General features: G+C 39.6%; 2 protein-coding genes across 3 annotated transcripts; both read left to right on the top strand.

The window, feature by feature from the left end:
* Positions 1–1,086: 1,086 nt before the first annotated feature.
* Positions 1,087–7,921, top strand: LOC149114386 (uncharacterized). Its single transcript, XM_089286881.1, has 3 exons — positions 1,087–4,302; positions 4,669–6,165; positions 7,369–7,921. The coding sequence occupies exons 1-3, from the start codon at positions 1,719–1,721 to the stop codon at positions 7,401–7,403; spliced, it is 4,116 nt and encodes a 1,371-aa protein (XP_089143007.1). The 5' UTR covers positions 1,087–1,718; the 3' UTR covers positions 7,404–7,921.
* A 3,154-nt stretch (positions 7,922–11,075) lies between these two features.
* LOC110064506 (serine/threonine-protein kinase PLK1-like) lies at positions 11,076–24,707 on the top strand. Of its 2 annotated transcripts, XM_089286893.1 has the most exons (11): positions 11,076–11,399; positions 14,556–14,693; positions 16,206–16,316; positions 16,689–16,805; positions 17,736–17,953; positions 18,489–18,584; positions 19,439–19,938; positions 20,937–21,252; positions 22,122–22,251; positions 23,530–23,643; positions 24,039–24,707. In XM_089286893.1, the coding sequence occupies exons 1-11, from the start codon at positions 11,334–11,336 to the stop codon at positions 24,252–24,254; spliced, it is 2,022 nt and encodes a 673-aa protein (XP_089143019.1). In that variant the 5' UTR covers positions 11,076–11,333; the 3' UTR covers positions 24,255–24,707. The 2 variants fall into 2 exon arrangements, with proteins under 2 accessions (XP_089143019.1, XP_089143018.1); XM_089286892.1 differs by lacking the exon at positions 11,076–11,399 and having other exon boundaries at positions 13,791–14,693.
* Positions 24,708–25,815: the final 1,108 nt, after the last annotated feature.

Raw genomic sequence — 25,815 nt, 5'->3', positions numbered from 1 at the left:
TTATCTTCGTGTGAGGTTTACAGTTTTGTGGGTTTGGTTTGCGACTTTCAGATTTCCGTGTTATTTTTCTCTGTGAATTGTAAGTTTTGCGTCTAGACTTTCAGTTTTGCGTGTTTCTTTAGATCTGGGGTTTTCAGTTTTCTTGAGCTTATCTTGGTCGGTGAATTCCAGTTTTGCTTGTTTATGTTTCTTTGTGAATTTAAGGCTTGTTTGTCCATCTTGGTCTGCATGTAACTTTCATTTTTTAAGGGGTTGTTAGTATCTCTCAATTTTGTCGCTACTAAATTTCAAAATTGTGCTTCTATATCAGCGGAGTTTAATTTCAGACAAAACAGAGACTTTTTATACAACTACGTGTCTTGAATAAACTTGTGATAGTTTTTTTCTTCTGTTACCCTGCAGACAAACAAAGCCGTCCTCTTGTAAAAACCTTTGTATTCTCGAAACAAAGCGAAAGGGAAGTGGTAAGTTTACTATGCATGTTATTAATAGTTAAATATGTTATCGGTTGTTTTTCAAACAAAAATGACTTAATAGCAACGAAACATTATTGAAGTCGCTAATTATGTTTTACTGCTAACAATATCCGACAGCAAAAATATGACAGTCCTGTTTCACCTTATGCTGACAATTCGTCTTTTTGAAGGCAGCGGGAATTCGGTAACAGATTGTTGACCATTATTTTAATTATGCGCATGTCAAGATAGGCATATTATTGGAAACGTATTCATTCAATTTTTGGTCTTTTTCCACGTACGGTATTAAATTTATAATGTTATTGTGCATGCATTAAGAATACTCTATTCGAATCAGAGCAGTGTGAAACCCGAGAATAATTTGGATTTCAGGGTGAATTTCAGTTCCCGGAACTTAACATTAAATGTATCACGCTTTTAAACCAATACTTAAAATTTAAAATTTAAAATACTTCGTAAACATTTGTGGGACGAATTAATTTGAGCTCAAGTCTTCCTTGCTAACATACAAATAAGAAAACCTTTCTTAAGTTTATGCTAACTATTTTTTTCAGACCAGATTTTGAAAAGTAAAGGGCAGAATAGTTATTTTGTTATGAAAAGTCTTTCATTTTCAAAAATTTCTATTATAATCTCAGCAGATACATTAAGCCACGACTGCAAAGGCTGAGATCTTCATGAAAATAAATCAATTACTCCCTTCGTTACAATCTGTTAGTGGCGCTACGCTTTCCAAGGAGGCCATAGCATACTCATTTTTAGTTTCTGATCATGCATGATCAAGCTACCAAAAAATCAACTTCAAATATTGAGAGGGCAGACCACGATTTACTGTCCCAAGCAACTTTGTGCCCGGTGTATTGGATACTTTTTGTGAAACTCAACAAAACTGCAAAGGATACATGGTCTTGTTAGCGCTTTTGTCACCCAGAAATTTTCCACTTTTCAAAAGCCAATTTCTCCCTGAATATATTAAACAAGGAGCCATACATTTCACCAGTTAATAAGTTTCACAAGCCCTATAAGTGTTTGGAGTCAATTGGTATCTAGCATGATGTCTTCTTTGCGCAAAGTCAATCGTATGAAAAATGTAAACAATTACGTCAACAGCGGTCACTCTATAGTAATATATGTACATATTATAATTATAACAACAGCAGTTTAACAAAATGATAAACAGGGTTGGTCACAAACTTGTTTCCACTCTTATTCTCTTTTATAGTCTGACGGAAGTTTTTTGACATGAACAACCTAGACGAAGTAATACAAGTCATCTCAATTGGCCTCATTGTTGCTGCTTTCCTCCTCAACACCAATCGATTCCTAAAAGCCATTGAGTTATGCAAGGAATGCTTGTTCATTCTCAAAGACAGAGCAGGCATAAAAGACGAGAAAATAAGCAAATCATTCTATATGAGGATATATTTTATAATGTGGAAGGCTTATAGTGGTATCAGCGACAATACAAACGCCATGAAATATGCAGAGAAACTTCTCCAAATTTACCACGAAAGCGGTAAAAGACTTGAGGAATATAACTTAAGCGTAACACTTGGAGAGATCTATTTCGATCAACGTAAATACGAACAAACAAAACAAGTCACTGACAGAGCCCTCCTAATCAGTAAAGAAATTGGAGACAGAAACGGAGAAGCTTCCTGCTACCAAAACCTTGCAACCGTCTATACATCAGTTGACGAATACGAGAAGGCTAGAGAACATCTCGAGAAATCACTTGCGATCCACAAAGAAATTGGAGACAGAAATGGAGAAGCTACCTGTTACGAAAACCTCGGAACCGTCTATGGATCAGTTGGCGAATTTGAGAAGGCTAGAGAACATCTCGAGAAATCACTTCCGATCCACAAAGAAATTGGACACAGAAATGGAGAAGCTACCTGTTACGAAAACCTGGGAACCGTCTATGGATCAGTTGGCGAATTTGAGAAGGCTAGAGAACATCTCGAGAAATCACTTCCGATCCACAAAGAAATTGGAGACAGAAAAGGAGAAGCTACGTCTTACACAAACCTTGGAAGTGTGTATCAATCAGTTGGCAAATATGAGAAGGCTAGAGAACATCTCGAGAAATCACTTCCGATCCACAAAGAAATTGGAGACAGAAATGGAGAAGCTAAGTCTTACTTAAACCTTGGAAATGTGTATCTATCAGTTGGCAAATATGAGAGGGCTAAAGAACATCTCGAGATATCACTTGCGATCCACAAAGAAATTGGACACAGAAATGGAGAAGCTGCCTGTTACGGAAGCCTTGGAAACGTCTATGCATTAGTTGACAAATATGAGAAGGCTAGAGAACATCTCGAGAAATCACTTGCGATCCACAAAGAAATTGGACACAGAAATGGAGAAGCTGCCTGTTACGGAAACCTTGGAAACGTCTATAAATCAGTTGGCAAATATGAGAAAGCTAGAGAACATCTCGAGAAATCACTTGCGATCCACAAAGAAATTGGAGACAGAAATGGAGAAGCTGCCTGTTACGGAAGCCTTGGAAACGTCTATGCATTAGTTGACAAATATGAGAAGGCTAGAGAACATCTCGAGAAATCACTTGCGATCCACAAAGAAATTGGACACAGAAATGGAGAAGCTGCGTCTTACACAAACCTTGGAAATGTGTATCGATCAGTTGGCAAATATGAGAAAGCTAGAGAACATCTCGAGAAATCACTTGCGATCCACAAAGAAATTGGACACAGAAATGGAGAAGCTACGTCCTACACAAACCTTGGAAATGTGTATCTATCAGTTGGCAAATATGAGAAGGCTAGAGAACATCTCGAGAAATCACTTTCGATCAGCAAAGAAATTGGAGACAGAGAAGGAGAAGCTACGTCTTACACAAACCTTGGAAATGTGTATCTATCAGTTGGCAAATATGAGAGGGCTAAAGAACATCTCGAGAAATCACTTGCGATCCACAAAGAAATCGGACACAGAAATGGAGAAGCTTCGTGTTACACAAACCTTGGAAATGTGTATGTATTAGTTGGCGAACATGAGAAGGCTAGAGAACATTACGAGAAATCACTTGCGATCCACAAAGAAATTGGAGACAGAAATGGAGAAGCTGCCTGTTACGGAAGCCTTGGAAACGTATATTACTCAGTTGGCGAATATGAGAAGGCTAGAGAACATCTCGAGAAATCACTTGCGATCCACAAAGAAATTGGACGCAGAAATGGAGAAGCTACGTCTTACACAAACCTTGGAAATGTGTATCTATCAGTTGGCAAATATGAGAAGGCTAGAGAACATCTCGAGAAATCACTTACGATCAGCAAAGAAATTGGAGACAGAGAAGGAGAAGCTACGTCTTACACAAACCTTGGAAATGTGTATCTATCAGTTGGCAAATATGAGAGGGCTAAAGAACATCTCGAGAAATCACTTGCGATCCACAAAGAAATCGGACACAGAAATGGAGAAGCTTCGTGTTACACAAACCTTGGAAATGTGTATGTATTAGTTGGCGAACATGAGAAGGCTAGAGAACATTACGAGAAATCACTTGCGATCCACAAAGAAATTGGAGACAGAAATGGAGAAGCTGCCTGTTACGGAAGCCTTGGAAACGTATATTACTCAGTTGGCGAATATGAGAAGGCTAGAGAACATCTCGAGAAATCACTTGCGATCCACAAAGAGATTGGAGACAGAGAAGGAGAAGCTACCTCTTACAGAAACCTTGGAAATGTGTATGTATCAGTTGGCGAATATGAGAAGGCTTCACACTACAATGAAAAATCATTGACCATCAGCGAAAATATTGGTGACAGACAAAAGATTGCTCTATGTTACCTAACGATGGGAAGTAAACTTACCTCTCTTGGAAAGTACTACGGCGCTAATGACTATAATAAGAAAGCTCTTGTCATCTTAACAGACATTGGAGACAGACGAGGGGTCGCCAGCTGTTACCTGAACAAAGGAGATGTGGAGTTGGCTGTAGGTAACTTTAACAAGGCAAAAGAATATTTTGAAAACGCTCTTGCAATAGGCAAATAAACTGGAAACAGGGAAACAGAAATATCTGGTTACTCGTCGTTTGGACGTTTGTTTTTCGTGCAGTCTACATATGATACAGCGGAGGAATATATCAAGGAGGCCCTTGCATTAGCTAAGAAGACTGGAAATATCGCGATGCAGTCCCATTTGCTGGAAATAATGGCACACATTAGACTGAAAGAAGAAAAGATTCAGGAAGCGATCTCGTACTTCCTTTCTGGTATTGAAAAATGCGAGGAAATGCGCGGCTCTCTCCGCGACAACGATCAATTTAAGATTTCCTTCACTGACCGCAATATTCGTTCCTACAGAGATCTCAGTATGTTGCTCTGCAAAACCGGGAATCCTACTGAAGCTCTGTATGTTTCAGAGCTATCGAGGGCCAGGGCTTTGGCAGACTTAATGTCAGTTCAGTATAACTCTCAGTACTCTGCGGTGAATCTAATCTCAGCTGATCCTCGCACATGGTTTGGTCTTGAAAGCACCGTGGCCGAAAAATGTAACCGCACCTGTCTGTATGTCTCGTATCATTCTGACAGTATATATTTGTGGATTTTCAAAGCAGGCGGAGTCACACATTTTCAGGAGATAGAAGGAAATGATCTAATTGCTCGGGAAGGATTAAGTCAACAAGTGGAAGAGATTTTTGATTTCAGAAGTTTTGGCATTTTACCAGACGAGATTTGCGAAGACCGATCTTTACACGTTTTTCAGCCAGAGTCCAAAACATGCAAGGATGATAGCCATGAAGATTGGCGAATTGGAATGGAAAGTAAAGCTAGCCAAGGACCCAAAATGAACCTTCCTCTCTGTTACAAACTTATTATTGCTCCAGTGGTGGGCTTTCTTGAGGGCCCTGAAATCTTGATTGTTCCAGATCGCGCTTTATACCAAATTCCATTTGCCGCCTTAACTGATAAAAGCGGAAAGTTCTTATCCGAGACTTTCAGGATCCGTGTTGTTCCTTCTTTAACAACTCTCAGTATCATTGATGAAAGTCCAGCAGACTATCACTGTGAGACTGGTGCATTGATAGTTGGAAATCCTGATGTTGGTGAAGTGCACTTCAAAGAAAAACTCACAACCATTTCGCCACTGCAATGTGCAGAAAACGAAGCGAGGATGGTAGCAAAAAAGCTGGCTGTCGAGCCTTTGTTAGGACAGCAAGCAACTAAGCAGGCAGTACTTCAAGCAATGAATTCAGTGGCTTTGATTCATATCGCCGCACACGGTGATGCTGAAAGAGGAGCAATCGCCCTTGCACCATCTTTTCGTATTCCTAACGGGATACCTCAAGAAGGACTCTACTTATTGACAATGACTGACATTTCTAAGGTCCAGCTGCGGGCTAAACTGGTGGTCCTTAGCTGTTGCCACAGTGCTCGTGGACTGACAAAAGCCGAGGGGGCTGTTGGAATTGCCCGAGCATTCTTAGGATCTGGCGCACGCTCAGTGTTGGTAGCACTTTGGGCCCTGGATGACAAAGCAACAGAGCAGTTAATGAGTTATTTCTACGATCACCTTGCTGCTGGGCAAAGTGCTTGTGAATCTCTAGACGAGGCCATGAAGTTGATGAGAAGTGAGGGCTATGACGTGAACCAGTGGGCACCTTTTATACTGATTGGAGATGACGTGACATTTGACTTTGGAACAAAAGGTAAGATTTGTTGAAAACAGGCGTATTCTTAGCAGAGCGCGTCTGTTATTTACTCACAATTGTCCTTGGGTTTTATCGATCAAGCTTTCTGTATTTTTAAGGAGTGTTAGGTTTCTATATCTGATTAATTCTTCAATGTTTGTCATTTGATCTTTTGCGGCTAGTGTATTTTACAACTGCTGCTAGCTCTGTTGATCATAAGAGAGTAGACCATGAAGTTACCTTGGGAAAATGCAGCGCAATTTTTGAAAGATTAAAGCACGTTCGCATTGCGAGGGTCAGTAACCACTTGAAAACCGCGGAGATTTGAAAAATGCGAGTTTTTTTACAATTTGATTTATTTGACAAACAATGTCAATAGTTTGAAATAGCATTTTGACATCACGCATGATGATAATTTTGTGGGGTGGATTTGGTAATGGAATAATCGTCCGTTTAATAATTCTCCAGGCAATTTCGAATATTACTGTAAAAGACAAATGGACCAGGTTACTTTGTATGGTCTACCCTCCTTCACAAGCTTTAACAACACTGCGATGACGTCCACGGCGTCCAAAACTGTATCCTGAAACTCCTCGCGTTTCCAGCTGAAGTTTACATTTTAACAAACCACAGCCATGAATCCGGCTCGTCTGTTAAAATGAATCGATATTTTGTAATTAGGCAACTGATTTTTAGCAAACTGAATTTAAAGGAAGTGAAGTATTATCATCGCAGTAAATTTTCCAATTTAAGCAACTGGAAAGAAGAAGCCTGAAAAAAATCAGGGCTTCAACGGGATTCGAACCCGTGACCTCCGCGATACCGGTGCGATGCTCTACCAACTGAGCTATGAAGCCACACATTGGGAGCGAGGTCAATTAATTGAGTTCATATCTTCCCGTGAGTGAAATGATGTAAAGTATATATGAAATAATTCATATTTGAACTGCGGTAGTAGATGAAAGTGAAGTATGATCATCGCAGTAAATTTTCCAATTTAAGCAACTGGTATCGCGGAGGTCACGGGTTCGAATCCCGTTGAAGCCCTGATTTTTTTCAGGCTTCTTCTTTCCAGTTGCTTAAATTGGAAAATTTACTGCGATGATCATACTTCACTTTCATCTACTACCGCAGTTCAAATATGAATTATTTCATATATACTTTACAAACTGAATTTAGATGGTTACACATTTTCTGTGATTTGCTTATTTTCTTTGTCAGGTGTTGGCAAGAATGACCAGGACGGCAGCGAGTGATCGCATGAGAAGAAAAATATGCCATGATCTCAATTGACAGTTTTAATTTAGTGCTAGTGCTGAGTTGTATATAAAATAATTCGACTTAAACCTTTTCTGTCTTAGCCTGCATTAAGTGGGTATGTCCAACTAATTAGCATAAGAAATGAAAAGAGCATAATTAGCATTTTGAATTTTTGATGAACACTGCGCATGATATAAAGACAAAAGAAGGTCTAAAATTAATTTGCTGTTTCTCCATTCAGGTCTACAGTGAGCTTTGTAAACAGTGCGACTCAAAGAGCGCTGATCTGTTGGTTTTTTTCAAATAAGGTAATTAAGAGTTTTAAGCAGAGTGACAACAGAAACTGTTCGCATGACATTTTTCATATTTATCCTAAATATTGCGCTTTGCCAAACAAGAAGAACATTTTTTTTTCTCTACAGGCAAGTACTGCTTATTAAAAATTGAAGAGCCTATTGTCTTTTTTTAATTTTAAGTCTAGAGGAATAAATTAAAACTGCAAGAAGTATAAAAATCTCAGCTCGACTCCATTTCTGTTTAGAGTACTTCTCGGTCAGGCAGGCTGGTTATTAGCTCCGTTCTTTATGTGCTTGTTCATGGATATCGACGCATAAACGTGCACAAAAGAACTTAGCCAATATCCGTCGCCATTTTGACCTCATGCTTGGTCAATCACCTGGTCAGCACAACCCCGTTGCTTAATTATCGGCCATCATTTTCTTATCGAGGGCTGGATATTTTAATAATGAGACCCCCCCCCCCCCCCGTCCCTCCTCCCACATATGGATCTGTGCAGAAATCTTGCCAATTAACTGAAGGTTCAATGCTTGGCTTTTGCCCAAATCGTACTGAAGCAAAATTCACAGTTGGATACAATGTAAACACTCTTATCGAATGAAATTCAGATATATTTAGCTTCGTCAGTTACTAGCCTGATCGAAAATTCCGAATGACATTAGCGTCTCCACGTTTCTAATGCGAATCGAATTCTAAACTCACGAGCTGATAGGAAAAACACACTTCGGGTTTTCGCTCTTGTGTACCGTGCTGCGTGAATAACCCATATTTTGTTCGCTTAAAACCTTCAAAATTTCCGGATTATTTATTTCTACTCAACCACCTTAAATAAATGTGATCTCTTTTAAAGACTGCGAGTATTGGACAATTTTCGGACGCAAACTTCAGCTGCGAAATCAGGTTTTTAACGTCTGAACCAAGCAAACTGTTAGTTCTCGAAGGGTAAAAATTGCGGAGAATTGGTCAAAACTTGAACTGACAGCTGAGAACTAGCTTATAGCTTAACTTATACCTGACCTCTGATATCTGCTTAGTTTACTGAGAGCGGAGACGTGGGCTGAAATTTTAACTGGCATGGTAACCGAGAAATCGCCGAAAATTCACTAAGAACTGTGATTCAGCAAGAGGTCCAGCAGCCCTATGCGGACCTCATGTCATCGTAATTGGTCAAAACGGAGTATGGAAACTCTTACGAATAGGCCAAGACGCAAGCTCATTTGGGGGAATCCCCCGATCTTGTGTACTACCTAATCATCAAAAACGAAATGTAAATTGTTTATTAACGTAATGCGGGGGAACCTCTTGTGTCAGGTGAACGATAAAAAGCGACGCGTTGTTTTACACTCACTGTAATGACGCCGGCATGTTTGAACTTATAGCTGAGATCTGAAATCTACGAAGCTTAATTTACTTATAGCTAAGAAATCACTAAAAATGTAACAGAGAACCGACATTCCAGCGCACCTATCCAGATCACCCCTTCTCATTCTAATCGTTCAATACGAATAAGTGGTGCCGTAAGCTCTAATCTCGAAAAACGAAGAGCAACTTGCTTAATGAGCAACTTGCTCAATACGGGGAAACCTCCTCTGTAGACGGTATTTATAAGCACATGATCACTCACAGGATTAAACCGTATCGCTCATTCCAAATAAAAAGGAAAGATAAATGACAGACCAGCTGTTGTGGCAATGCAAACAACTTCTGAGAACAACGTGACACATCTGAGTTGACTTGTGCATATTTCACTTTTTATAGGAAGAAGGAATCAGATTATTATTAGCGAGCTTCAGTAAACAACTATAGCAACTTAGTGATGAAAAAAAACAAAACATAAATTTATAAAACGAAACGTGCAATTACTAATTCAGCGAGTTATGTAGAAAAAACATAATGAAAATGTTGCATGAATGAGGTCAGCATAGACTTTAAATCTTTCTTCACCGATGTAATTTGTCTTTTAAATGAAAAATGAAAGATTTAAGGAAAATTGCGCGACAACACATCGGGTCGTTAATGTGGTCATTTGCTGAATTGAACGACGCATGAAAACTGAAACAATGGAAAATGAAATCATGATTTACCTCAATGTACAGCCACGTGTTCAAAAGAATAAGTTTCGTAACTTATACACCCTCAGGTATCATGTTATTGCAGTTTCGTGTTTGTTTAGCTTGATTCTGAGTGACGCTTTTGTTCTAAATAGCTGTACCGTAAATTTTCCTGCCAACAACCCACTCAGCCTGAGTTTATTCAAGCTGTTGTCACAAGAATGGCAGGGAAGCTTATTAGGTATATTATAGTTGGCCGTTTTTTACTTGAAGAACCCTCAGTTTTACGAACCTCCAGATTATTGAAAGCACACTTTTGCTAACGCTCCCCTGGCAAAAAAAATAAGGAAATGTGGCCTCGATCTTTCGAACCACTCAATGTTTTGAACGAATTTCGGAGCCGATTTTCAACCCAACGTTACACGAGACGATTCTTAACGCAACGATACAAATTCCGGCAACAATGTTGCAGGTTTTTAAATCGTTTTCAAAAGCCTACAACATCGCGCCGTAACGAAATGTTACTTTAAAAATCGCCCTGTGCGGCATTTCGCACGATTTCGATTTTGAACGCAACAATGTCGCGTTAAAAGTAGGCGATTAAAATCGACTTGTGCAGGATCACTTTAAATGGTTCATGGTATCAAAAAGCTGCCCAATCATGTGTGAAATTCTGTACACGGGTTTCAGAGCCACCTTAAACATTCGAATACTTAAGGTAGCTCTGAAGCCCATGTACAGAATTAAAAAAAAGTGGCCAAAAGTTGCATCTTATCCTCTTTATGAAAATTCGATAATAAAAAAATGGATTTCACCGTGCCGTTTTTGAAATATAAGTACTTAAAGCTAAAATTAAGGGTGTGTTTTAGCGGGAAATACTGTTCATATGGTAACCTATTGTGTGGTGAAAATGTTAACACCGTGTTCACCAGGCATGAACCCCAGGCTCACTGGTGAAATGTGCCTAAATAAAGTGCTTACGTACTACAGTGATTGGGCAATTTTTTGATTCCATAATTGTAGCATCAACTGGTAAAGATTGGTTACTGAATGACCTCTCAAAATCTAAGTCTTGAAAAGTGCTGGAAACTGCTTTGAGCCACTTTAAACCATGGGTTTCAATGGGGTTAACTGTCAACTGTCAAATGGCCAAAAGATTAACAGTCAACCGTCAAAAAGGCTTATTTTTAACCGTCAAAGGGATCCACCCCATACAGACCCTCTTAAGCAAACCCGTCATATTTTCAACACCGCGGACATCTTTTCTGTGACGTCATGATCGCTCCAGGTCTTCCTGCTGGTGGTCGCTGGTGTCGTACGTCAAAGTTATTTCCGGCTTGAGAAGGTTCGGCTTTGTGTTGAAACGTGTAAATGTTTTCGTTAATTTTGGCATCCTTCTAAAAGATGAATAGATTCCCTTGCTTGAGCAGAAGATGAGTGGAAAGTCAGGTTGGCGTGTAACGTATTGAAAATGCTGTCATTCTCAGGGAAGGAAAATACAAGCTTTCGCGGTGTGTGGAGTTTCGACTGAACATTCTCCTTGGTGTAACGTAAACGGTGTTATCGTGTAATCGAAAGATGGAAGTTATGGATTCAGGAATCGAAACAAACGACAGTACAAGCGATTGTGATAAAGTTTCAAAGGTAAGGTGATTTCCCTATTAAATAGTAAGTTTCTTTATACTTTGCTATGAAGTGACGAGCCTCTTATTTATAGTTTATAAGTAAGGACGTTCATGTACCCGGTGCATTTGGTGTATATGTAGTTTTAAAACTCGACACACGAATTAAATGGTAACACATACATAAACATTTTTAAAAATTTGATCGAAGCTATATTTTCTAATGATGTTTACCAGTCTGAAGAGTAGAGATTAACTAGAAGTCCCGGGGGGGTACTCCCTTATATGGGCTTTTTAGGTATGTACGGCCCCCAAGGGTAGGGTTTTCAGCCGTTTTGGTCATAAATAGGGTATCGATTTGGCCCATTTTGGTTTTAAATAAGGTGTGGTTTTAGCACTCTAGTCTTGAATTGGGTATATTTCTTGGAAGAAGCTACTTTTTCATCATTATCAATAAGACCGTCAACAAAAGCCCTTCATAGCTTATGTTTAGGGCAACTGTGCCAGCCGCAACGGTCGTAAATAGGGTATCGAATTTTTGGCCGGGTCATAAATAGCTAGGGCAGCAAAAATCGCAGATTTTGGTCATAAATAGGGTAAGGGTTTTGGGAAGTGGGCGGCACACTCCCACCCAACTTTTCTGGGAGTACCCCCCCCGTCCTCGGGCTGGAAGTGCAGGCAACACAGTAATTGACATAGCTTAAACATTAATTAAATACCACCTTCAGTTTCCGTCCGTCCTGTCAAATATTATTTGTAACCTTATAGAAAATTAAGCCTTGCTTTAGTATTTACGGCAAATTCATTTGAAAATTAAAAAGTATGTATCGAAAAACTTTATCAAAATAATATTACTAGTATGTACTGCGATCCAGACTGCACTGAAAAACCTACTACCATAAGACTGAAAGCATTGTACTTACAACTGTTTCACTTTTGGTCTGTAACTATGCTTTCTGTTTCTCCGGGCGAAATTCAAGGGAGCCTTTCTGGCACGAATACAGCAGAGGTGTCGTCAATTAACCTGCGTTTATTGTTTAGCGACAAATAAAGTCTGGAATTCCCTTCGCTGGGCCGATCGAGTTGTTTAGTTCTTTTTTGGAAGCTGCTTGAAATATTAGAATCCCATAAGACCGGAAGCAGATGAAGGTTCTTGTGAGACGGAAATTGTAGCCTCTTCCAGGCGTTTAGTTAGTTGGGGCGCAGCGCGGAAAACAGCACGCAAAACAGCGCGCGAAAAAAATAAAAAAAAGCGCGGCGAGAGGAAGCGAACCGCACTTTTTTTTTCTTTCGCGCGCTGATTTTCGCGCTGCGCCGCAACTAACTGAACGCCTGGAAGAGGCTACGAGCTGGGTAGCTAAAGTATTATTTAAAGCAAATGATTCGAAATAACTGAGATCAAGATTGCGGGATCACTGCACTGACTTGTATGTACAATATTTTGAGTACGATGAACCAAGCCTCAGTTTAATTATAGGGTAGAGGGTGAGCAATAAGGATACGATGTAGCGCTGGTCTATACTAGCGGAGGAAGAGTGAATAGAGACGCTACAAATCGCAATCTGAAACTGTCGCTCTCATTTGGTCGGAAATTGTCCAGTGCGTTCTCGGGGCCTCTCGCCGGCTATCGTAGGCGCTCGCAGACTCTCGTCAGCTCTCGTTGACTCTCCAGTGTTCTCGGCGACTCTTGCTGACTGTCTTGCGCTTGTATTGGAATCTGAACGTGTTCTAACTTTTCTTCAAAATCGTCAACGATTTTGTTTCATTTTAGGCCCACACTTCCTGGATATGACAAATAAAAGAAAAAAGTGTTGCTGTGAAACAGAGGTCGAGGCGAAGCGAAAGCGCGATTCATTTGCCTGCCAAAGGAAAGAGTTCGCAAACTTTACTCTATTAACCAATATCGAGAGGAATATAAGGAGACTTAACAACAGAACTATTATCGAAGAGTAACGAGATTCAATTGACGCTGGTGTTTAAAAAACGATACTTGTATAACGACGTATACAGTAGTTGTATAGAATTCGACGTTCAGTTACTGCGTAGCGGGAACTGTTAGTCGAGAGAATAGCTCGACTTTTCCTGAAGCGATCGTGGCGACCAAAGTGATCATGTAGCTCGAGGAGCATGGATGGCGCAGTGGTGAGAGCACTCGCCTCCCACCAATGTGGCTCGGCTTCGATTGCGGCCTGGTGCCATATGTGGGTTCAGTTTGTTGTTGGTTCTCGCCTTGCCCTGAGGGTTTTTCTCCGGGTTCTCCGGTTTTCCTCCCTCAACAAAAACTAACATATCTAAAAATTCCAATTCTACCAGGATAGAAGACCTGCATGAAAACTAGCCTAAGGCTGATGTGGCTTCTTGTCAAAATATATGGAAACCAGACTGTAGATGAATTCCTCGATTCCACGAATACTCACACGGCTGTTTGTGTAAAATCGTTGCAAATGAAACGTGGAGTGTATTCATTGTATTCAATGTAATTTCTGGACAAGACGGCTCTAGCCGACAACAAATTAAAATTTCACACCGTTCTTTACGTTTCGCCAATTGCTTCTGAGATCAAGTTTAAACTGCCTGCTTTCTTTAAGTGCTTTCTTTTGCCAACTAGTTTACCTTACATTTTATTTCGACCACAATTTTTCTTAACGCATGCTGAATACTTGGTGACATTTAGAAAATAACTGACGATTGGGCCAATGATCTGCATTCTCTTCTCCGTTGTCGCGAAAAATAGGGGTGTTGATTTTGGCGAGACGACGTAAAAGCAAAGATTAAAAAAAGGGCGAGAAAATTAGTGTAATCGCAGGTTGTTTACGGAAGAGAAGTAAATAGGTCTCATGGAAAAAAGCGCCAGGGTTTAACTTAATAGACAGGCTGATGGCAATTGATCGCGTAACTGCTGAATTTGACTGTGGGTGTATCTGACCAGCGTCGTGCGCGAGCAAATTTCAAACACGCAAAACATGCGTGTTCGCATCACACAATGACGGTTGGACGTGGAATGTCGACGAGCCAATCAGAGCGAAGCATCAGCAGGTACCTTAGCAGATCGTTGAGAAAACATGCTTTGAAAAAAATAGCTTTACTCTCTAGAGAACATACAACTGAAAAGCGTTCCTACAGAGAAGATATCAAGAAGTTCAAAATGTCGACCTTAACGACAAATTTTGTTCCACAGCCGGCGGTTTACAGAGCGTCAGTAGATCGATCGTTGAAGAAGTCAAGACTAGCGAAAGATGTTCCTTTACCGGAAGTTCCAAAAGTAATCGACAACGGAAACGGGAGACGTTACTTTCGTGGTCGATTACTCGGCAAGGTAAGTTTTCTTTCAACGATGTGGCTTGTTTGAATAATTCCATAAGATCTGAAATAGAAATATTGATGGAGCCTTCGCTTTATTGACTAATGGCTGAACGTATTACATTTGTGAATGTAGCGCAGCTTTCTAGTTAAATATTAGAATCGCTTGATTATTGACGCTAAAATATGACCGATTTGTAAACAATATCCCACAACGACTGTATCTATTCACTTGGTTTTGAAAAATTTCTCAGAAATCGATAAGTTTTTAAACCGACTTAACGTAAATTTGTCAGTTTTGTTTGTTCAGAGCTCGCAAGGTGCAAGTGAAAACTCTCCGCCCATTTTGCGATAGGATGTTTTTGTTAGTTTATTCTTTTCTGAGCCATAATTAACCCTAACATTTCATGAATATACGCTTTCAGCGCAAAAACGTTAATTGTTTTACCTTTATCATAATACGCTGCCCGTTCCGAAAATTTGGAGATCCAACGAGGACACAGTCGTGCTTGACGATACTCGTATTTTCTCATCACCTGTCGCCTTGACATTGTATAGTTATTGTTACAAGAAATTCGATTTTAATCCCCTTGGGAACTGCAATTAATCAACTAAAATTTTAGACCGTACAGTGTAGAAGCCCAGATATTTGAACTCTTCACCAACTTTTAACGCTTAAAATTTTACTCTAATAAGGGCGATAAGCCGCCAATCAGTTGTCTGAGAGCACAGACAGAAGCTTAATTACTTCCTTTTTATCTTGAAGTTCAAACAACAAATTGTTTTCTCAGAATGAGACAAATTTAAAACTGATTTTCCAATTTGTGCATGCTGATAGAAAACTGTCACTGGCGTTACTTTAGTACTGTACGATTATTTTTTTCGGTGCGCTAAAATTAGTGTTGATTTTAAATGACTAGCTGGTGTTGAGTTTGTTTTCCTTTTTTACACCACAAAAACACATTTTATAGCTACTTTATAATTAATTAAGTGCAATCATCAAGAGACCATTTATATGGCGGAAATCTCTCTTTGTTTTTTTAAGGTTAAATTGCGCGTGTTGTGGTACCAGTCTCAATTCGCTCCCAGTACTCTGATTGCGGCTGATAAAAGCTGGCAACTCGACAAGACTTGAAAAGCGTTCTATCATTTATTTCAAGGTACACCGATTTTAGAGCCAAAAATCTGTATGTTTATGTGACGGTTTGAAGGTGTGAAAACTTAATAAGTAGATTTGCACGGTAAAAAAAGTCGCTGGCTTTGCCATCTGGCGTACAAATCCGTTTTAACGTTCAAACAGCCTTCAAATTAATCTCGCGCTCAAATGTCAATGAACTTAAAACTGGCGAGCTATCTTACTAACTTCGTCAAGGTTTTTCCATTTCTGACATCTGTTCTTTTCTACGAACATTTTTTGTGTGATTGATGGATATCTACAAGACCTCGCCGAGAGCTAATACGCGTGTTTCTTGCATCGTGTGAAACATAACTTGATATCGCATCATTGTTCTTTTTTCTCTTCTCCCAGGGTGGATTCGCTCGTGTTTACGAAGTAACCGATATGTCCACCAATAAAGTTTACGCTCTGAAAGCTGTACCAAAGGCTAAACTCACAAAGTCTGCAGACAGGTATAACAAGGTGAGCAACAGTACTGTTTATAAGAGGGACGATTTCCGCTGCTCTAAAGTAAGTTATTGTTATCTTGATTTCTTGCATGTCAACCCAAATTGATATTTTGGCTGGACGTGGTTAGAATTTGTAAAAACTAAGGAGGGAGAGGGGGTAGAAGGGCATAAAGGATGGACTTGGTTACAGTTTGTGAGATCGAGGAGATGTTGGGGTGCCGCATTTGCATAAAGTTTTATAGATAGACGTAATGGATTCAAACCCCATTCAAGTCTAAATGTTTCTCAGGATTTCTCTTCACGACTGCTTGAAGTTTCGTGTATAACTTAAGTGATCTTTTACGTATTAACTATAGGAACTACAAATGAACTGTTTATCTTGCAGATTGAAACGGAAATTGAACTTCATAAGAGTCTTCGGCAACGTCACGTGGTCGGTTTTCATGGCCATTTTGAAGACGATCAACACGTGTACATATTACTAGAGCTCTGCAGCCGGAAGGTAACTTATTATAGGAAATTAACGCTCGTGTTAATTCACGTATTTGAAATTAACGCGACTTAAGTTAACGCGAATTGAGGGTAAATCTGCTTCCTAATAAAGGAAACTAACGCGAGAGAGGGGGTAAAATTTCAAAATGAGGGAATTTAACGCGGCTGCTACCCCCCTCCCCACCAAAAGAAAAAAATAAAAGAATTTGTTGAGAGCAGGAACAAATTTATTTTAACATTGTAAAGATGACAGCGAACACGAAAAATATTCGTTTGAAGTACAGTAAACGATTTACTAATATGAAAGATTGATGTGAAATGTAAAGTGCGCGAATAAAATTTATTGTTTGGCTGTGTCAAGAATGTCTGGAGTGTGTCATAGACTTGGGGGGAAATAACGGTAATTAACGTCGCGGAAATTAACGCGCAACTTAATTAACAGCGCGGAAATTAACATCAACATTAATTAGCGCGACTTAAACTAAAACGCATTTTTGAAATTTGCGTTAATTTCATGAAGCGTTAATTTTCTGTAAATTTATACTGACAAATGCCTATTGCTAGCAACGTCTCTTATTAATTAGAGCAGTATTCCTAATTGGTTAAAAAAAATCTTTTCAGTGCTCAAAACATTCAGAACAATGCTACTGGTTTTTAACCAATCAGTAGTAAAATTCACCAAAACACGTGCCGCAGTTAAGTGCGTTTTCCCGCGCTTCACATAGGTTGTACGATATCCCGCGCTTTGCACCCCAGTGCATATTCCCCGCGCTTTAAACCCTGCTGTCTATTTCCCGCGCTTGACACAGGATGCTCGCTTTTTCTTTGAATTTGATTGGCTCATCACGTTTCTTATGTTCACTGTGATTGACCAGATGCTATAACTGGGAGATCTATTTAATCGCTATTCTTTTGTAATACCTTATGTGTTTTCTCGTAGTCCTTAGTGCAGACGCTCAAAAACCGTGGAAAGCTAACGGAACCCGAAGTGCGATACTTAATGTATCAAGCCGTACAGGCCTGCTCGTATCTGCACGCCCAACGTGTGATACATCGTGACATCAAAGTCGGTAACTTTTTTCTCAATGCTGACATGGAATTGAGGCTTGGTGACTTTGGCTTAGCAGTGAGGCTGAAGGAAGGCGAAAAGAAGATCAAGTAATTAAAAATACCACGTCACATTTAAAATTAAGTATGCCGGCAATTTTCAGTTATTACATCCCTCGACTTACTAATTTAGCATAAAGTGAAATTCTCTTTTCGTCCTGTTTAAAATTCCAAAGAAAGGGTGGAGGACCATTTCAGAATCTATTGAAAATTGTTTGCCATCACATGGAAAGAAAACTCTAAACAGTAGTTTAGTAACGTGGAAAAATCCCTAAAGAAACAATAATAAACCAAAACCTGGTTAAGATTGGGAAAGATTGAGAGTCTTAAAGGAGTTAACTTGGACATATTGCAACCAAATTAGACCATTTTCATAGTCTACACTGATCTACCAACAAGAGTTCTCGACAAAAGTCTAAAACCAATGCGCGCGCAGATTTGCTAGTTACATCTTGAACAGAATAAACCCGCCAAAGATAAGCTAATCTTATTTTCGAGGAAAGCTCTAATACACGAGTGGTGTTCGCCAAGATTTATTTTATAACAAGCTCTATATATTCTTAAGTGACTATTTTCTTCTTTCCAGGACAATGTGTGGTACACCAAACTACATTGCTCCAGAGGTTCTGACTAAAGAAGGGCATAGTTACGAAGTGGATACGTGGGCTTTAGGCTGTGTCATGTAAGTCTACTTGAAAAGTCATCCTGAAAAATGGGAGTACCCCAAACTAATCCTTTGAGAGTTAAACTCTGTTTTCTTGTAAGAACTTTCTTTTGTTCCAATACATTTTTTATGGCTCCTGGCTATGTGAGTGAGAGCACTTTACAGGGATATCTAACGACTTCACCAAGGTCATTTTTCTTAGCAAGTGCGATAGAAAATTCACCCGATAGAGGAACGAACTCTGAAACTGAAAAGTAAAATTCAGTTACCAAGTTGAAAGGATAACAGCGTAAGAGACCTGCTTTCCTATAAATGGTGCATTTAAAGGTTACAATACTTAAGATATCCAAACACTACACCTTGAAGTAAATTATCGGTCAATATTCAAGATATTCCTCCCATATACTTTCTACAGTTTGCAAAGTCTCAAAATCTCCACAATTTTTATCGAGTTTCTGTCATTACCAGAATAAGTGCACAATGCAATTTCATACCCATTAAACCCCATACTGAGATTTGCAAGGCAAACATGTCAGCTGCGGAAAAGTATTTATTTTCATAGCCTGGATAAAAAGATATCTTATTTGGCTCGTCGATCTCTTCTCTCGTTGAAGAAAGGTCTGACATTTCCCCCCCCCCAAAAAAAATATTCCATTCTGATGACGCAGCTTATCAGAGATCCGTGTAGCTTCTCTGATTGGTTAATACTCGATACGCGTAAGGATCAACCAATCAGATCTTTGTCTGAGACATACTTCATAAGAACGTTTCTCGCGCCAAGGAAAAAGTGAGCGCACGAAATATTATTAAGTCTACTGTAGCTGGTGATTATGTTTTTATGTGATAACAACGCATTTTCTGTTGTTTTTCAGGTACACACTGTTAATTGGACATCCCCCTTTTGAAACGAAGTCTTTAAGAGAGACCTACAATCGAATAAGAAACAATGAATACACGATTCCCTCTCGTATTTCGGACAGCGCGGCGAAGCTCATTCAAAAAATGCTACACGCAAATCCCGCCAAGAGGCCGTCGCTTAGTGAGATTCTCGCCGACGAATTTTTCAAGAAAGGATTCTTCCCAAACCGACTTCCAGCCTCAGTGGTGACAACATCGCCCAAGTGGTCTGAATACGAGAAGAACGGAGATTCCGAGAAGAAAATATCTAAAGAAGCGATTAAAAAAATATCAATGGCTTTGTCGCGACAAATGACACTTGGTACGGACGAGAACGAAGATCCACTGGGAAAAGATTGTTACACCGAAGCAGTGATTAACGAGGACATTGGGAAACCGGTTTCTTCAAGTGAAAAAGACAGTGGATTAAGTGAAATTAATGAAAGCTCGTGTAATCGGGATACAGGACAAGAAGGTAAAATATTGCAATAAAATTACCTTTTTCTTGGATGTTAGCAGGGTAAATGCTTTTTTTTAAAGGCATATAATTTTTTTTTCGTACTTTGTTGCCGGTTGCTAATAATTACATCACAAAATCATTGCTTGACATCAAAATTCTAATCTCTTGTTTTCATCTGTGTGCAGTACGGAACATTAGCGAACGTCAAATACCGAACTCAGTTGATAAATTCTAAACAGTATGCAGCTGCTCAAAAAAAGTGCGAAACGTAAATGGGCGACATCTTGAAGTGGACGTAGAAAGAAAATCGGGAGCTTCGGTCAAAGGAATGTGTGCAAAAACTTATCAGTCTCGGAAACGATTTAAACCGTACTTTTTGACACATGCGACAGGCTTACGACAATTGTGCGAAGTCAATTCAACAATTTCGTAAGCAACGTTAGGGCGCAGGCAACTTTTCCTTCGTCATCTACGGGTACCACAAACTCACAAACCCGGCCACCAACAGGGGTGGGGAAACTGCCATATGAAAAGTCGGAGATGCTCTTCATCTCGCGTAGGGGTGTAAATCAAGGATTCTGGTCTTATTTAGGGTGTTCATTACGATGCACCGCTATTTTTAGCTGTATCTTTTAGAGGTGCACTCGATCCAAGAAATAATGATAATAAAAAACGCTCTTATTTCCGCTTTTAAGCTCGATTTCCGTCAGCTCAGTCTCCTGGGTCCGGTCCACCAGCGTGGGCTCCTTTCCCGCACAGCTGCTGGTAACGTGATCGAGCCAGGTCGAGATTGGTCTCCTTTACGTACGGGTTCAGATCAAATTGTCCAACAAGAATCCCCGGACTTCTTACATGAAAGTCTCCCCCGGTGCCGCAGAGGGGTTTGAATTGGGAATGCTTCTCGAGGACTTCACAACAACTCTTGCGCATCATGTTTGCCATTGGCTATACATTTGTTCACGATAGTTTTGACTTTCCTTGTTCTAAGTAAGCCATTTTTTCTTATTCTTTAGGTCAGAAAAGGCTAAAATACTTTCCGCCGGATAACTTGATGTCCAAACTTTCCAACTGCTTGGAATGCCTTGAAGAACGCCAACAGACAACTCCCTGCAAATCTTCAGAACCAGGAGCGAAAAGGCCCCCCTGTCACTCATCGGGAAATATTAAGAAATCCGGGGGGACGCTACTGCGCGATGCACCCAAGTCTTTATTGGTTACGAAGTGGGTTGATTACAGCAATAAATATGGATTTGGAGCCCAGTTGTCGGATGGGAGTGTCACTGTCAGGTTTAATGACTGCACTAAGATAGCACTCTCGCCTGGTAAAAGGTTAGTACAATTCCTCTAGCAAACACCTCTCGCGTCTCCCTCCCTCCTATCAATCCTCCATATTCCTCTCCCCACCTCCCACGTAATGCCTCATATGGTGTTTGGGAGGGGAAGGAGAGGTAATGTGGTGCGATGAATGAAGCTGGGAGTGAATGATTCTTCTCATGACTTGGGACAATTTGCAACAATTAAACGCGATAAATGTAACTAGGTTCCACAACTCGCCTTGCAAACTTAGCTTCAAGGGCGTATTTTATTTTTTGACGAATTCATGTCAAAAAATACAGAAATTACAGAATTTTCATCTTCGCGTTAATTTAATCATTGACACAGTTGAAGTGCATTTCTGCGCACTTCAATACTTTTAAAAATGGTGGTATGGGTATTCAGCTTTTTGGAGATGAATCCATCGTGACTCCGCAGGCCTTCAAACTTGCAACTTCAATCTTCTTGTTTCTCTAAACAAAACCTTTAGAGCCAGGTCCTCGCAGCTTAAAAGAGTCGCGTCACGGTTTACGCATTTTGAAAGGTTTAGCCTCAATTTATCAAGTTCGACGTTTGTAATCCGTGTTAATCTTCTCCATCCTTAACCATCCTTGTTCTTTTATGGTTGAATATTATCTCTTTGGTTTTTTTCTATCTTAGTAAACTACTGTTTCCAGGTTAATTGTTTCCTTCAATTTAAAGGTAATTTTGTACCCGGCTTAAAGAACTCAAAATGTCGCGACTGAGTTCCTTTGATCATCCCGGCATCCTTTCAATCGTTGACCACTCTAGGGTGAATTAACTCGTAATCAAACTTCATGTTCCAGTGTTGAGGTGGTCGTCGTTGCTGTCATTTAGCTAACTCTTTGGTATGTTCTCAACAGTACTGTGCATTATTGCGATCAAGTGAACAACGCATGTCAGTTTAGGGCGTCCGCTGTACCGACGAACTTACAGGCGAAGTTTATGCTGCTCAGTTACTTTGCGAATTACATGGACAAGCATTTGTTGAAGGTACGCTTTCTTATTAAGATCAAATAAGGTTCACAAATTCGAGGGAGGTCAACGTGGCTGGCTCGTGGTCAGTAGGATGAACTGCGAGAGGTCTGGGTTCGAGCCCAGTTGGGTTGATCCTGTCACGGTATACTGTGACAAGACTCTTATTTCTCACAATGGTAAATGCCTCACTTTAACAAGGAGTACAGGTATAAATGGGTATGAATTAGTTTCTTTTGAAATTACAAGTCTCGACGAGGCTGATGTAGATTTTGAAAAAAATTCTCGCCTAAAAATTTGGAAAGCGCGAGCTGAAGATTTTGCTACAATATGTTGCGATCGTTTCCATTCATTCCTGCCTTTACCTTCCTCGCTTCCAAACTGATTTTTAACAAGAATCCTGTTTTCCTCAGTATAATGTTTTTTTTTCAAAATAAAATTAATGTTATTTGCTGGTTCAGCCTGGGACCCAGTCCTTCGCTCTCTCGTACTCTATTTTGGCGCGAAATGTCATGACATCATTCTCGTCTCCAAGGCTACTCGTCTTAAAACACGTGACCAAAAGAAACGGAGGCTCTGGGGATGAGAATTTCGTGACATCATTAAATGAAATTCAAGACAAAGAGGAGGACTAAGGGCTTGTTTAAAAGGAGAGAGTTACCCTCGCAAGCGGGTTACCTTAGCGCTCACACATTTCCTCTTTTTTCCTTTCGTCGTGTTTACAAAGCAGCTAAGGTTACTCGGGTGGGCAGGTTAACTTTTTCCCTTGTAAACATTCCAGGTAGGGTTAACCCGCCTACCCGGGTTAACTTTCTAATTATATACATTTCGCCGATAAAAGTAGAATATAAAACTTTAAGGTAAAAAGCTGTTAAAATTATGAGTCTAAACGTTTTCGATCTGTTTGATCATCATCAGAGTGATGATGATCTGATGATGATATTTCTGATGATGATCAAACAGATCGAAAACCTTTAGACTTTACAGCTTTTTACCTTAAATTTTTATAACTTTCTAATTGTTTCCAGACACTTTGAGTGTAAACGCGCATTAAGTTGTCTCGGGTTGTAGGGTTACCCTACCTGTGAAATTTTGCTCTTAAACCCGGGCTATGTTTTGCCCTCTAGCTTGCTTGAGTAACCCTCCCTCCTTGTAAACAGGCCCTAAGTGCTAGCTGCTTATGATCGTGTATAAAAACGGTATTTGCGCTCTCCTCAGATAGTCATTCGATTCCTTAACGCCATGGCCAGTATTATTTCCTAGTTCCGTAATCAGAAAGGTTATTATTTTCTACAGGGCGGTGATTCAAAAGGCGTGACTTCCACTGACCAGAAGAACTTTCCCTTTGTAGACATCTGGTTTCGAACGGATATTACCATGGTGATGTATCTTAGCAACGGGACCATACAGGTACACTTAGCAGTGTAATTATTCAGGTTTTAGAGAACTGAATAAGAATAAAAAGAATCCGAAAGTTATAACGGGGTTGTAACGTGGTTGTGATTTTGTCTTTCTTTATTTTAATTTTGGTTATTATTATTATATTGGCTCTGATTGGCTACTTCTAAGGCATTATTCTGCCGCAATGCCCACGGGCCGATTACAGGCCTGCAAACACAACGCAAAAAGCCATATAATAGACAACACACTAACAAAAAAAAATATTAACTTATTAAAAACTTATTAAAACAACTCATTAACTTCGCTATGGCAAGGCCTCGGTCTGAGGTTTTTCCATAAAAGACCTCACTCTCGGTTAATAAGTAGGTAAGACTAAATGCGACAATTTATTTATTTCCCCACAGGTAAATTTCTTCAACGACCACACTAAGATTGTTCTTGTTCCAGGAGCCGGAGATGTTTTAGTTATCTACATCGACAAACAGCGCGAGGGAACAAGTTACCTTATGTCTGATATAAGCTCGCAGGACTGCGCGTCGGAAATGGTTGAAAGACTTCGCTATTGCAAAAGAGTCTTGAAAAAGGTCTGGGACCTAGTGGAAGAAGAAAACAATTCTTGAATTGTTGCTGACATGTAGGGCGCAATTTCATCTGTTTTAACTTAAATACGTGGACAAAATAGCAAATCAAATACAACGCAATAACTATGCAATTCAACTGATATGAAGCGTGTACGAGTTATGTTCATTTGAAGAGATTTGTTTATTTATTTGTTTATTCAATGCTAAAAGGCTAATTTATAACGCTGTGTTAAATTAAATATAAAATATAACAAAGGAATTAATTATATCAACAAAGAAATTGAATTATATATTTATATGAACGGTTCGGTGAGAAAGAGAGCGTTTATGAAGATAGATGACTCGTTCAGTATTTAGGCATATCAAAAAACTTGAACGGCCTTCAAAAGTTAAATAACTAATAGAAGGGTCGACATATGGAGCATAACCAGTTATATCAAGACTGAAGGATTTTACGATGAGAGGAAATAAAGAGGGACATATTTAATTGTTTTCTTGCGAGTCTCTTGTACAGGACAGTCAAACGTACTGTGCAAGTGCAGATCCCGCCGTTATTCCCGCCAAAACTCATTCTCATCTCCAGCGCTACTCGTCTTAAAAACGGAGGCTGACGAGAATCTCGTCTCCAGATTCCGCGCTCCTCTTGGTCAACACTCCGCGTTTCTTGGTGCTGACCAACCCACGTAAAATCGCCTAAATATCTTTGCGGAAATTCTCAAAAAAAATTCCAAATACCACAAAAAAACTTTTCAAAATTTAAACCCTCTAAGTAGATGTTTTTTTGTTTAAATGTAGATTTTGAATCAATTCGACCAAAATTTTCAAACTTTTGTTGCAGTAGTACGTAGGGGTTGAGAAGAAGATTCAGGCACGTCGATGTTACCAGTATCCGCCATTTTGAAAAACTGCTGCTTTAGCACTTAGTGATATGGAATACGTTTTTGAAGTGGGTAGTTGATCGGGTATAGAACTGCGTATTGTTTTGAGAACACTAATAGCGAGGAGCACACAGGGCTACGCCAAAAAAGCTATGACTATTTTTAAACCGTTTCTCTAAATTTTCTAAATATCTTAATATTTCCTAAATATTTCGGAAATTTCTAAATATCCCCCAAAATATGTCCGGATATTTGTGGAAAGGCCGACTACAATTTCAAGCCGAATTTTAATAGTCGTATACAGCGTAATTAATGTTGAATATAGTGACCCCTTGTACCATGTCGTATGGCAGCAGGGACACGTGCAATAAATCGTTTTCATATGACGTTACGGCGGCCATATTAACAAATTTTCCCATATGTGGCTGCCATGACAACATTACATTATAATTAAATTTCGCGAAAACCTTGTTAAATGGTGAAACAAATATTTCGCGGATAACATTTTCGCAAGGTGGATCAATAAATTTGAGAGCTTACGCTCTATTGCTGTTTTTACCATACAAAGTGATTCAAATTTTAACTTTGCCCGGAAGTGAAATCTATCTCCAGCGGCTTCATTAACGTTTTCAGCAGGAGAGCAACTGGATTTTCCAGACGGGCAAAATCGTCCTTAAAGCAGGTCAATTTGCCCAGTGACCGGTCCCTTAAAGAAACCCTCG

The sequence above is a fragment of the Orbicella faveolata genome, unplaced genomic scaffold, assembly GCF_042242905.1.
Source record: "Orbicella faveolata isolate gen_17 unplaced genomic scaffold, um_ofav_v1 contig_14, whole genome shotgun sequence".
In the NCBI taxonomy this organism is placed as follows: domain Eukaryota; kingdom Metazoa; phylum Cnidaria; class Anthozoa; order Scleractinia; family Merulinidae; genus Orbicella; species Orbicella faveolata.
This window is presented reverse-complemented; position numbering and strand designations above follow the sequence as displayed.